This window comes from Condylura cristata, unplaced genomic scaffold (assembly GCF_000260355.1).
Source record: "Condylura cristata isolate star-nosed mole 26May11 unplaced genomic scaffold, ConCri1.0 scaffold00032, whole genome shotgun sequence".
Classification (NCBI taxonomy): Eukaryota; Metazoa; Chordata; class Mammalia; order Eulipotyphla; family Talpidae; genus Condylura; species Condylura cristata.
Window position 1 is genome coordinate 19,669,828 of NW_004567133.1, and position 12,572 is coordinate 19,682,399.

The 12,572-nt window shown below is 60.8% G+C and overlaps 1 protein-coding gene across 7 annotated transcripts; it reads right to left on the reverse strand.

Annotated features, from left to right (window-relative positions):
- Positions 1-3,162: 3,162 nt before the first annotated feature.
- Positions 3,163-11,735, reverse strand: ZNF263 (zinc finger protein 263). 7 transcript variants are annotated; one of them, XR_001145958.1, is made up of 8 exons: positions 11,150-11,735; positions 10,308-10,488; positions 9,844-9,917; positions 9,454-9,577; positions 7,914-8,027; positions 3,926-4,172; positions 3,763-3,842; positions 3,163-3,302 (listed from the first exon to the last, which is right to left on the reverse strand). XR_001145958.1 is itself a non-coding variant. In XM_012731729.1 (6 exons), exons 1-6 carry the CDS (start codon positions 11,534-11,536, stop codon positions 4,033-4,035), a joined length of 1,020 nt encoding a protein of 339 aa, XP_012587183.1. In that variant the 5' UTR covers positions 11,537-11,735; the 3' UTR covers positions 3,702-4,032. The 7 variants fall into 7 exon arrangements, 4 of the variants coding, with proteins under 4 accessions (XP_012587183.1, XP_012587181.1, XP_004692215.1 ...); XR_001145957.1 differs by lacking the exon at positions 3,163-3,302 and having other exon boundaries at positions 3,702-3,842; XR_001145956.1 differs by lacking the exons at positions 3,163-3,302; positions 3,763-3,842 and adding an exon at positions 5,873-7,493 and having other exon boundaries at positions 4,107-4,172.
- Between the last annotated feature and the right edge of the window lie 837 nt (positions 11,736-12,572).

Genomic DNA, 12,572 nt, shown 5'->3' on the forward strand with positions numbered 1-12,572 from the left:
GCCACACCCGAGCTAGCTCCGGTTGCTTTTTAGGTTTCGAAAAGGGACACGCAGTTGGAACCGGACAGGTGTGGGGGACAGGTCCTCGGTTCCGCTACAGAAACTGGGGAGCTTTTAGGCAGAAGCTGCGTCTCGCCCAGGGGTACGGTGGGGACCAGCCCGACCTCTTGAAGTCAGTGCTGGACCGCTCAGGCAGGGAAGGTCGCCGCCTGCCTGGGAGGAACATGAGCTGCAGTAGCTCTGCAAACGCAGATGGGACGCCTCAGTCGAAGTCAGTGGTCACTGGGCAACGGGAGCTGCCCCACAGGCGGAGAGGACGCAGACCACTGCCTGTGCCATGTGAGCTAGCAAAGAGGTTTGGCTGCCAGAGGGTTTTGTTCAGATGGTTCTTCCAGAGCCCTGTCGAGGTCAGACATTGTCAGGCCAGTGTCCTAAGAGCCCCGAAGAGGACCTCAGAGCGTGCTGCTTCTGGACGCTCCCTGTTCACGGTCCACGGATTCACTAGCCAGTGAGCTCAGTCGCGTGAGGTGCATGTTCTTTCCCCAAAACTCTTATCAAGGTGTGAGCCTGAGCTGCAAACAACATTATAGGTGGTAGCAGCTTGAAGAGAGTCCTGTGATTTCTGAAGAAAGTGATGATGAGAAGAGAAAAGAGAAAAAGGAATTTCCAGGATTAAAATCTGTAACATAAAAATGCAGTTTTTAACTGGCAGAGTTGGGATGAAGTCAAATAACTTTAGCAAGTGCATGGGAAAACCTTTACAAAAAGCAATCTGAGTATGACCTGCAAGGCTTAAGGATGAGATTACAGAGGAATTCTTCAGAAATGTGTAGATGGAGCCAAGCGGATGATGGGGTGTTGTTAAGGGGTGATGCAGAAAAGGGTGGGCCCCCGAAAACAAAAGGCGGGACCACGGGGGGAAAAGGGGGGCTGAAGAGCAGACCCCTGGCTGTACATTACTGCCGTGAGGGAGAGCCTGGGCCGCCCTCTGGGCGTCGCTGATGCCACGCCTGAGCTTCAGAGGGTCCCGTGACACTGGAAGATGCGGCAGGGAGCCAAGCAACTCCATGGCAGCATCCAGGCTGCGGCGCGCAGCCCCTCGGCCCAGACCGCGCGGAGACGAGGCTCCTTCCGTGCGCCTTCACTGGTTCCGATTGTTGTGCTTGACTCCTGCGGGACATTCGCTGTAAACCCGGACGTCTTCACTCAGCCGCACCCGCGTCGCACACCAGTGCCCATTTGTATCTTGGAAAAATACATCATTTGAAGACAATAAATTTGTTTCTTTTACTGTACATCTTCATTAGTTTTTTGTGTCTTAGGCAAAGATTAAATAACGAGGAATTACCAGTTATCAAAGTGGAGGGGTGCAAGGAAACGCGCACCCCTAACTACCCCGCCCGTGCGAAGCAGTCACGTGTGCCGCCCCGTTACCTGTACAGTGGGAGCTTGGCTGAGGGGTGTGGCCCACCCTGCTTTCTTAGGCCTGTGACCAACCACTTAATGTTTGTTCTCCTCTTACTGAGGAGGTGACTTCTGGTCACCCTGGAAGACACCTGCAAGAAAAGCACCTCGGGCTCCGGCCGGTTTGTTGGGACGATCAGCGCTCTCACGGGACTCAACGCTCCTTTCTGACGCCAGATCCCGGGGTCTGCCTCGGTGCGTGGTCCGTGCCATCGGGCCACTGGCGTGCATGGTGCGTGAGACAGTGGCGTCTTCTGTAGTGGCAAGCCTGCCGTGCATTCACTACCGGGCCCCCGGCTTCAGCATAAAGCCCCTGAGAGCCCCACACCCGACGCGCACGCGCCCGCCGGGGCTCGTCAGGGAGCTAGGCCTTGGCGTGTGCATTCGCGTCTCCCCTGTAGTACTGGTAGCGTCCTCAGAATTACTTGCAGATGTGGGAGTGGGGTTCTTTTTGTGATGGTGTTGCTTGCGCTTTTAGCCTTTTATGTTTAGTAATTTATTGTCTTAGTTTTGTTACCTACAACCTATAGCCAAAACCAGATACTGCACGGACACTTGCATTCATTCAAGGTTTATGGTCCGGGATTTCACCCAGCCTGCCGCTCAAGGGCATCTAGCAGCTGGACTCTTTCAGGGAAAAGTGAGGCAAGCTGGGGGAAGGGTGAAGAGGCCTGAAGACTGGGTGGGCGTGCAGGGAGAGTGGGCGGCCCTCGGGTCTTCCGGGTCCTTGCACCAGACACCCCCAGCCCCGGCCTCTCCCGAAGCAGTCACGTCTGCTCTCTCCGTGCCCCTACTGGCGGGCGCGGGCACAGACCTGCAGAGCCCAGTCATGGAGCGCCGCTGGCTGGCGGTGCAGGGGCCATGCAGGCACATCCCCGTGGAGGAGACTGCGAAGGGGCCGCTCCAGACCGCGGGGGTCTGCGCATGCGCACTCAGGGCGGCGGCGGCGGCGGCGGCGGCGGCCCCGGCGTTCATGTAGCCCTGAGCGCCGGAAGACATCAAGGGGCTGTACTGCAGGCCGGCCATGACGAAGCGGCGCATCTGCGGCAGCGCGGGCGGCGGCGGCGGCGGCCCCTCCTCTCCACTCCCTGCGCTGGTGTCCAGGCTGCTGCAAACTGGACAGCAGCACCTGCTGGCACCGCGCATCTCTTTCCTACCTGCCACCCCCATGAGGAAGGGCGAGGCAGCCAAAAAGTAGGGTGACACCTCCACAACACTGAAACAAACGCACCCCAGACCACTCACCCCGCAACCCTGCTTGTTCGCGGACTTGGGGGGTGTGGCGGGTCCTGGGGGCAGAGGTAGCCCCAGCTTCGGGCTCTGGACCCCCCATGCTCAGGGGCAGGAGAAGCCAGGCCAGGCAGGGCCGGCCTCCACCACGGGCCCCTCCCCGGGCGGGGCTAGGCGGCTTCTGAGCCCTTCTAGAGTTCTCCAGCTTTGAAGGAAGTGGGGGTGACGCGGCAAAAACAGCCCTTACACTGTCCAACACCACGAGGACTTCGGGGCACCTTGGGTCCTCCCCACGCTCGATGCTTTCCCAGGTGGCGTCACGGCTGCGTGAAGTGCAGGTCTTGAAGCCTTGGCGGGAACCAGAACGGGGGGGGGGGGGGGGGGGCCAGCCTGTGGCCGAGTCCACTGCGTCAGCCACTTGGTCCTGGAGTTTCCCTGAGGGGCCCCCACCCGCCTCCCCGCATCCGTGACCCTGGGCAGGCATCTGGGGCACCATTATTGGCGAAGGGTCCAGCTGGTCATGGAACGCAACTTGGCCACCAGACCGCAGGCTCAGAGGACGCTGCCAAGACGCAGCTTTGCTGTGATCCCTCGCGGTTCTTGAGCTCCTGGCACAGAAACCTTGTGCTACGGACCTCCCTGGTGGCCCAACGGTCACACGCAGCACTATGTGCTGGACACAGCCGCCTCCCCGGCCTGGAGTGACCACCAGGCGCAGCAGCCCCTCCTGTCCCCCACTGCCCCCTCAGCAGAGGGTTTCGGTGGATCCGCCTGTTCTGCTCCCCGCTCTGCCTCTGGGGAGCCCTCCAACCCCCCGCACCTCTGGCCTGCACCCCAGTTCTGTGTGCATACATAAATGAATGTTCGTAAAAACCTAGTGCTAACCAGATTGGCTGCTTCTGTAGCTCGGAGACCCGGCACATAACTTAGCTGTTTCAAATACTTGTAAACATTTACAAAACCACCAGCCTTCAGGCACTGGTGACCATTTCGCATAATCCAAAACCTTACTAGCTGCTGCTGTGCTGATGTAATAGGACACATTTATTAAGAGGGTGCAGTCCAAACCTCAAAGTTCAGATGATGCTGTTGACAGGCACAAATCCTTTCACTCCTGCAGTAAAAATTCTCATTTCTGATGGATTTTTCTGGAAAAAACATTAAAGTTTAGTTTAACAATTGTGTCAGTGCTTGTCTCTTCCAAAACCCTCAATCAGCCGCTCATGGGCACCTGGCTTCCTGCTTTCAGTCTGGCCCCGCCGGGCCTCACGTGGTCTGCATGTGCTGCGCTGCCCGGGCGTCGCTGGGAGACCGTGTGGCTGGTGAGCAGGACCAGCCTCAGGACCAGCAGGACGGCCTCTGTCCATCTGCACTGAGGGCCAGGGGCCTTACTTCCCTCAGCATCAATCTGCCTTTGACGTAAAGGCCGGCGAGAATCTCTTCTTGTTTCTCCTCCACGAGTACTAGTGGACAAGAGTCTGAAGGGGAAAGGAAACTCGTGAATGAAGTCATGACTGCGGGAAGTCTACGCATGGCCCGGCCAGCCCTGCAGTGACCTCAGAGCCGCTGCTCCTTGGAAGGGGACAAGGGGTCAAGTCATCAGTTCTGCCCGTCTGGGGCAGGCTGGCCCGTGGACACCCCTGCTGGACTGTGTCCCGGAGCCCCTGCCCGCCGATGGCAGCATGCCCCCAAACGTGCCAGGTGTGTCACGTGCACTATGCTGTGAGCTCATCTCGCCAAACAGGCTGAGAACTGCCGAGCACGTGAGAGCCGTGGCGCGGGGCAGGCCAGTGCGAGCCCCGCCCGTGTCGCAGCGCACCCCCAAGGCCTCGGCTCCAGCCTCAGGCTCCAGTGCAGCGCCCGGTGGACCCCATCACAGGGTGCGCGGGTACTGTGGGGCCTTGGAGGGAGGGGTGCTTCCCATTCTTAGGGCGCCCGCGTACACTGCCAGCCTGACCAGGGACAGTAACGCCCACTTGACACCACGTGCTGCCACCCTAATGCCCACCCCTTTCCTGCCGGATCCGGCTTGCCAGCGCCCTGTCTCTGGACACGCAGCTAGGAGAAGGGTGAGACATGAAACCGTCAGGCCTTGAAACTGGCTCAGAAAAGCAAGGAAGGCCACCGAGCGGAGGCAGGCTAGACGTGAGGCTTCTGAGGGAAGGCAGGAAGCTGTTTCTCACCTAAAATCGCTATGCCTGAGAGGAAGCTGCAATGGGATGTTTCAGCTCTCCCTTCCCCCACAAGAACAGAGACCTTCCTTCAGGGCCAAATCTGATTCGTCCTGACATTACAATTTCCTACTCCTGGAGGAGTTTCTGGCCATCTGACCTCTTTCCCAGAGATACACACCGCTAGAAATTCTATGGCTGTTTTCCCACTCTCCCCCTAATATTCTCCCTCCCCTCTGTCTTCCCAACATTCATGATCAGTAGTTTACAGTACAGCAGCCATCTTCCTTCGGAACCATTTGCAAGACCATAAGGTTCTGTCTTCAAAGAGTTAGGTCTTTGCTCAACTATTTCAAAGTAGTAAACAGTTTGAACAAAGAATCACACACACATTTGCTGCTGCAAACCCGGAACAAAAACCTCAGGGGTCTCAGGTGGTCCCCAGGGAGCCACAGCTTGATGTTACAGAGCCGCAGTCCCGTGGAGCTGGCCGGGGCCATGATCCGCCCGTCAGCTGCTGCCTTGCCAGACTCTTCCTAAGCAGTCCCGTCAAGCCCACAGAGTAAGCAAGTCTGACCAAAGCAGACAGGAGACAGCCAGAGGCCAAGACAAGGCCATCAATAAAGGCTCACGCACTTTCTCCTGCAGGTATTTATTACCCAGACAGACTTCCACAGGGAAGGCCCCAACCCCAATCTCCCCAGGCCCCACATGTCCAAGTCCCCCGGGAGCACATCTTTCACGGAGCCCCTTCGGGAGACTCAAAGACTGGGCTTATCTTTCTCTGATAGTGGTGGTGGGGGAAGTCTTGGCCTCTGCAAAAGACAGAATTATTCAGGCTCTTCTTCCCTCTGCCAATTCCTGGAAATTTCACCTTACTACTCTATTCCTTAGGTCTCTGGGCCCCAGTCTGAGGTGCCACTCACACCTGGCCTCCAGTCAGCCCTCCTTCAGGCCAGTGAGGGTGCTGAGGGCTGCCCGGCAGTGTGGGGAGGGCGGCCACTCACCGCCAGCCTGCAGCTGTTCCCCAGAGACTGCCCCTCTTCTGGTGCCAGGGGCTCCAAGGCCCTCCTGTTCCTGCTCCATGTCCCAAGTGAGGAAGCAGCAGTGCGAGATCACAGGATTCCCAAGGCTGCCGGCTGGAATGGGCACAGCAAGCACCCAGGCCGCGACTGGGCTCAGTGCAGGAGGGTGGGTGTGAGCCCTGGCACGAGCGGACTCATGAGCGTCCTGCCTAAGCAGGTCACCTCAGCAACTTGCCAGAATTGCCGCCTCAGTTCTGCCAGAATTCCTCTTTAGTCTGAGGCGGTTCCTTTGCTGCCTCTACACCTCCCTCAAAATGACTCCATTTCCCCTTTATAGCCACGACCTTAAAGACACAAAGGTCATTTGGTCACTTGCTCTTAACAGGGCACTCTGGGCAGCCACCTTCTCTAGGTCACAGAGAAACCCCAGTGTTTTATCCAGTGTGAGTTCTCTGGTGACTCATAAGGCGTGAGCTCCGAGAAAAGCTTTCTCCACACTGAGCACATTTATAGGGCCTCTCTCCTGTGTGGGTTCTTAGGTGACGAATCCGATTGGAGCTGTGAGAGAAACTGTCTCCACACTCGTGACAGGTATAGGGCTTCTCGCCTGTGTGAATTCTCTGATGCCTGATTAAGTTGGACCTATGAGAGAAATTCTCCCCACAAAGGGTGCATTTATAGGGTTTCTCTCCAGTGTGCGTTCTCTGATGTCTGGTGAGGTGCATTCCCTGCCGGAAGCTTTTCCCACAAGTCAAGCATTCAAAGAGCTTCTTCTCTGCCTTGTGAGGGCCACGGCGTGTGAGGAAAGGGGCACTGTCGCTCACTGCCTCCCTACACTCAGGGAAGGGGTAGAGTCTCTCCTTCTCGTGAGTTCTCTCGTGTATGACGAGGTGCGAGCTGCGAGAGAAACTTTTCCCACACTCGGCACACTTGTAGGGTCTCTCCCCTGTGTGGATTCTCTGGTGCCTGAGGAGGTTGGAACTATGAGCAAATATCTCGCCACACTCCGGGCACTTATAGGGCTTCTCGCCTGTGTGTGTTCTCTGGTGCCTGTGGAGGTTGGAGTTGCAAGAAAAGCTTTTCCCACACACGTTACACTGATAGGGCTTCTCGCCCGTGTGGGTACGCTGGTGGCGAGTCAGGTGTGTGTTCTGGCTGAAGCTTTTTCCACACTCAAGGCACTTGTGGGCCTCCTCCCCCAAGTGTGCTCTGTGCAGCGAGGGAAAGTGTGGGTTCCCGCCGAAGATCTCACTGCACTCCACACCTACACACAGCCGTTCTGCCGCGTGTATTCTCTGGTGTCTGATAAGGTTTGAGTTATTTGAGAAATTTTTGCCACACAAGGGACACAGGTGGAGCTTCCTCGGCCGCAGTTCCTCTGGCCGCCCCAGTTCTCTACAGCCTGCAGACTCCACGACGGCCTGCTCAGCCCGACCCTCTGGAGGCGGGTCCCAGTGTCCACCTGCCCTCTCCCGAGGCCTTCCCTGCTCCGGACTCCAGGGCACCTCCCCTCTGGCAGGACCAGAGAGCAGAACCTGATGCTGGACGCTCTCAGCAGAAATAGACTGAGCACTTTCTTCCTGGTTTTCGAATTTCTGTTCCCCTGGTAGTGAGAGAAACCGAAGCCCGGCATCATTTCTGACCGAAGGAAAGGCTCTCCCCTCGTCTCCCACTGTCTCCATGCTAATAAAGTATTCTAGACGCCTCCGGGTCAGGGTCGTCATTTGGGAATTAGCTCACACCGGGCCTTCTCCTGTGGGCACCATCCTCTCCGCCCTCTGCAGCCGAGCCTCTGGCTTTTGTCTTCAGGAGTGAGCAGGCGGAGCAGAGCAGGGCACGGGCGGGCAGGCCAGGAGTGAACCCCTCCTGCATCCCACACCCTGGGCACCTTCACCATCTCACCGAGAGGACAGTAGGGCGGAGGAGCCATGCTGCTCTCCGGCAGCAGTGAATAACCCCAGCCCACGCCACACGTCTCACTTCAGGGGAGCCCCTGGGCAAACCGCTCACCCTCACTCCTTACCTGGCGCTGGGCTTCTGGGGCTCACGCCCTCCTTGCAAGTGTGAGCACTGGGTTCCCAGGTTTCTCCTTGTTCTACCTGGGTGCCGAGGGCCTCCTGATTGGGAGCCTGAGACTCTGTTTGCAACAAAAGAAACAGATTTCTGTACAGCCGGCTTCCTCTAGGAGGCAGAGAAACAGCAGTGTTCCCAGCCGCCTCAGGGATGCACACAGGAGCTGCAGTAACTGCAACAGTTACTTGGAGTACACAATCCCCCTCCCAGCTCCTTCTAAAGAAACCTGGAGACTGCGGCTTTCTTCCCTTTACACTTTCATAACAGAACTTGGGGTCTTCTTTGAAATGGAAATGTGTACTTCGTAATCAGAACAGCTACCCCACAAACGGCTCTTGAAGAAATCAGTGTAAGATTGTAAAAGACCCACGATGCTTACGTACATAGGGAACACAAAATACCCCCAGGCCGGCAGCTCCAGGAGGAGACGTGAGAGACGGGCACCCCGAGAACGGGGCCTGAGGCAGCCCAGGCTGCAGCGCGCGTGGAACTTCTGAGCTAGGCTGGAGCAGGGCGGGCACCTCCCTCCAGCGCTAGCAGAGACGGATTGCGAACAGCTTAACGGCCAGAACCTATGATCTGACTTTCTTTCCCTACTCAGCACTACTGAGGCAGTGCTCAGGGCCCCACGCAAGGACGCAACGACAGGAACCAACCCGGCAAAGAGCCCATCTCAAAAGGAGTCACAGCGAGGCTTCTCCTCTCTGCCACCAAAAAAGAGCAAAAAATCAAAGGAGACCAAGGAAAAACCCCAACCACAGCTCCTCTTCGAGAAGCCTGAGACGACGCGAGGGGCGGGGCAGGGAGTCGGGCGGCTCCTGGGGCGCCCCCTGCACTCGCGTGTGCCGAAGGCTCTCCCCGCTTCTTAGGAGGGTTTCCGTACACCTGGGACGCTGACGGGCCTCCGACGGCCCAGGCCTCCCCGCGGGTGGCCGTCACATCTCACAGCCCTCACCTTCAGCCTCTGCCTGAGCTCAACACGTTCCTGCATCGTGCCCTCTAGGTCTGTTTGGGACGTCCGTGGCATTTCCCCCAATTCTGCTTCCTGACACGCAACCATGCCGAGCTAAAGCCCCTGGGTTTTCGTGTAGGCAGCGCTTCATCGGACGCTAGGCCAGGGGGCCCGAGACAAAGGAGGTCTTTGAGCAAAACTCAGGACGTAAACGTGGGTGGTGTCGAAGGACAGGACCCTGGTCAGAAGCAGCTTAGTCCTTAGCTACCCCAGGGAAAATACCGTGGGGGCACAGAGGGTGAGGATGCAGCACTGTGAGCTGCCGCAGACACCTCAGTGCGCGTTCGATCCCTGCCCTGGAGGTGACCCCAGGGCGCAGCAGACCTCTCCTGTCTCCCCACTGCTCCCCTCCGCAGTGTGTTTCAGTCCATCTGCCTGTTCTGCTCCCCGCTGTCTCTCGGGAGTCCTCTCACCACCCTGCACCTCTGGCCTGCACCCCAGTTCTGTGTGCATGAATAAATCTTAAAAAAATCCTTACCCAGTGTGTCCATATTCTCAAAACTCTCCTGCACCGGGTCCCTGGAGAACGTCCTCTTACTGGGGTCCCGGTGGCCCCACTCCTGGGAGATGTACATAGCCACGTCCTCCAAGCTCTCGGGCAACTGAAACGGCACAAGACCCCTTTAGGCCTTGAGGCACCGTGAACAACTCAAGCAGAGTCAAGGGTGACAGGGCAAAACGGGGCGCGGGGGACAAGCGGCGCGGCGGACACCGTTAGTGGGGAAGCGGCCCAGGGGGTGTGGAGGAGACAGAGAAGGCAGGGCGGACGCATGCAGTGAGGGAGAAAGGGTCCTCTGCAAGGGGAAGAGGCCCTGCTCCCCCAAGAGTAAGCGGGGTGGGGGGGAGACCACGGGAACGTCCGTATCACCTGGGGCCCAGTCACCTCCTTGTCTTCCACGTTCCCTTCAGGAGGAAAGAGAGAAAGCCAGGGAGCAGGTAATGCTGAAGGTAACAGAAGCGAGGGTGAGCGAGGCGCTCCAGCGCACGCGCCGCCTACGGCCGCAGTGTCCGCCCGTGTCCACCCCAGCGCCCGCTCCCACTCCAGGAGACCCCGACGGGCGCGGCAAGGCCTAGTGGGGGACACCGGCTGGGCAGGCCGGGCGGGTGCTCGGGGCAGGGTCCGGCTGCAGCAGACGCAGGCCCGTTAGCCCCGCTGCAACCGTCTCCGCTCTGCACGGAAGGGGCTGAGGACCCCCGCCCTCCTCCCCGTCCCACGAGAGTCTAGCCCAGGGGTGCCCTCGGTCCTGGGAACCCCAAGGTCAGAATCGCCTCTCCTGGCGCGGTGCTCCAGAGCCCCTCCGCCCGCCCACTGCCCGAGTGCCTGTTCCTCACCCCTGTCCTTCACAGCCTGGGGGGCCCTGAGGGGGCTGGGGCCTAGCAGCTCCTGCGGCCCGGGGCCCAGGCTCCGCTCAGTCTCCACCGGCTCCAGCTTGAAGCTCGCTGACTCGCGTGCTGATCCCAGAGGCAAAGGGTCCTCCAAAAGCACGTGTGCTCCCCGCCCGCGGTCTGTGACCTGGGGACCAACCGCGGCACTCATCACCAGGAGCCGACAGGAGGGGAGCCAGCGCGGCCCTGCGGGAGCTTCCAGAGCCACTCGCGGATCCCTGACCCAGCAGCACCCAGCCGCGGAGAAGGGCGGTTCACAGGCTTTCCTGGGCCGCGTGCGGGGGCTGGGAGAGGCGCCGCCCCTGCTCGTGGTCGCCTCGCTGCGTCCTGGATGTCCGCCCTCGCTCCTGGGTAAGCGGGAGCAGCCGTGGGGCCCTGTGCCCTCAGAGCCCAGTGTCAGACCGTCCGGGCCCGGGGCAGCAGCCGCCAAGCAGGAGCAGAGCCAGCAGTGTGACTGCTGCGCAGCCCCTCCAGCCCGCAGTACCGGCTTGAGAGGAATCTGAGGCCCCAAAGATGAAGCAGCGTGGTCAAATCACAAGACCAGTATGGCGCACAGAGGAGCTGAGCCCTGTGAGCTAAGAGACTCCGCCTTCCCGCAAACAAGGGCTCTTCACGGCTCTTTCTGTCCACTTGGGGACAATCGGAGCAGGAAGGTCCCTGGTAAACCACGAGAAGGTGCACGTGAGGTCCACTCAGGGCAGCCAACCGAGTTCCTAGGGGAACCTGGCCAGCAAGATGCCCCCGTCACCGGGGCACACAAAACAGATGCAACAGTTTCCTTCGCTCACCTGCTGCCTCAGTCTCCCCAGCTCTCGCTGCATGTCCTCCACCAGGGTCACCGCTTCCTCTCCGCTCTCCGGGCGCAGCTCCTGCACCCTGCTCTGGATCTCCTGGGGCAGGATGGTCAGGAACTGCTCCAGCACCAGCAGCTCCAGGATCTGCTCCTTGGTGCGCAGCTCGGGCCGCAGCCAACCATGACAAAGCTCCTGGAGCCGGCTCAGGGCTTCCCGGGGCCCCGCAGCCTCTTGGAAGCGGAATCGTCTGAAGCGCAGGTGGGAGGCCTCGGGGCTGGGCCCAGGGTCCGGCGGGGGCAGCTCCTGGCTCCAGGCGCAGTCCTCCTCCAGCTTCACGATCAGGAGCCCTTCCCGGTCCTGGGAGCCCGGGCCCGACGCCATCGCCAGGCCCCCGGGGAGCCTCGGCGCCGAGACCCGTCACGCCCGCCTGGGAAGGCGCCGAGCCCGCGCAGGGGCAGGCGTCGGCGGGAGCGGGGCCCGAGGCTCCCAGTCCCGGCCGGAGGCACCCTCCAGCCCGGCGCCGCCGGCCCCGGCCCGCCCTCGCCAGAACCTCCCCGAGCCGGAACCTGAGCGCCGCGATGCGACCCTCTCCCCCGGCTCACGCAGGACCGGCGCCCCGCTCCGCGCCGGAAGTCTCAGCGCGCGAGTTAGGCGTCCGCGGCCAACGGCGCCTGCTCGGGTCGACTTCCGGGTCGCGTTCGGCGGACTCCAGCGCCCATTGGCTCGGCGCTCGTCAGCGTCTCAACGCCGACCAACCCGAGGAAGATTTGCCTGCAGGGGCGGGACGAGAGGCGGGGCTACCGGGGCAGTCCGAGCCCCGCGAGGCCCCGAGGGCGGCCGCCGGGAGGGTGCCGGGGAAGCAGCCCGAGGGGTGTGAGCGCGGGCGGGGTCAGCCCTCGCCGGAAGCTTACTCGCGCGCAGCACTCCAAACCTCGCGAGGTCCAGCGCGTCAGCGTGCCGGCCGGGCCGGATATCGCAGTTGTTACACGCTCTCCCGAGGAATTCTTTGCCCACGGGCAAGTTTTGGAAGTTCAGATCCGGCCACGGCGGGTTCAGGACGGGCCCACCCGCCCTGCTGACTCGGGGCCGGCAGGAGAAGGCCTCCGTGGCGCCCGCCGCCGGCCTCTGCGGCCGCTCTCAGGGCTTCCGGAGCAAGCCGGGAGGCTGCGCGGAGCCTGCCGGGAGATGTAGTCCGCAGGCGGCGCGCCTCGCGCATGCGCCCCAGCCGGAGCAGCGCGGCCTCGCTCCGCGGCGGGCTGGTCCTCCAGCCCCGCGGTGACGCGTCCGTGGCCCGCTCCCTGGAGGCGGCAGTGTGAACCTTGGTCTGGAGGGGCGAGTAGGAGGCGGCCGGAGGGCCGGGGCCCTGCCGGCCCGGCGGGGCTCGTGGCAGTCACGGGGGAGGCGACCCTTGGGCGGC

Coding starts and splice junctions, on each gene's coding strand:
- ZNF263 (XM_004692158.2), bottom strand. CDS start 11,536: ATGGCGTCGGGCCCGGGCTCCCAGGACCGGGAAGGGCTCCTGATCGTG. Junction 10,489..11,149: donor TGGGGAGACTGAGGCAGCAG/GTGAGCGAAGGA, acceptor GTTGGTCCCCAG/GTCACAGACCGCGGGCGGGG. Junction 9,918..10,307: donor CCAGGCTGTGAAGGACAGGG/GTGAGGAACAGG, acceptor TGTTACCTTCAG/CATTACCTGCTCCCTGGCTT.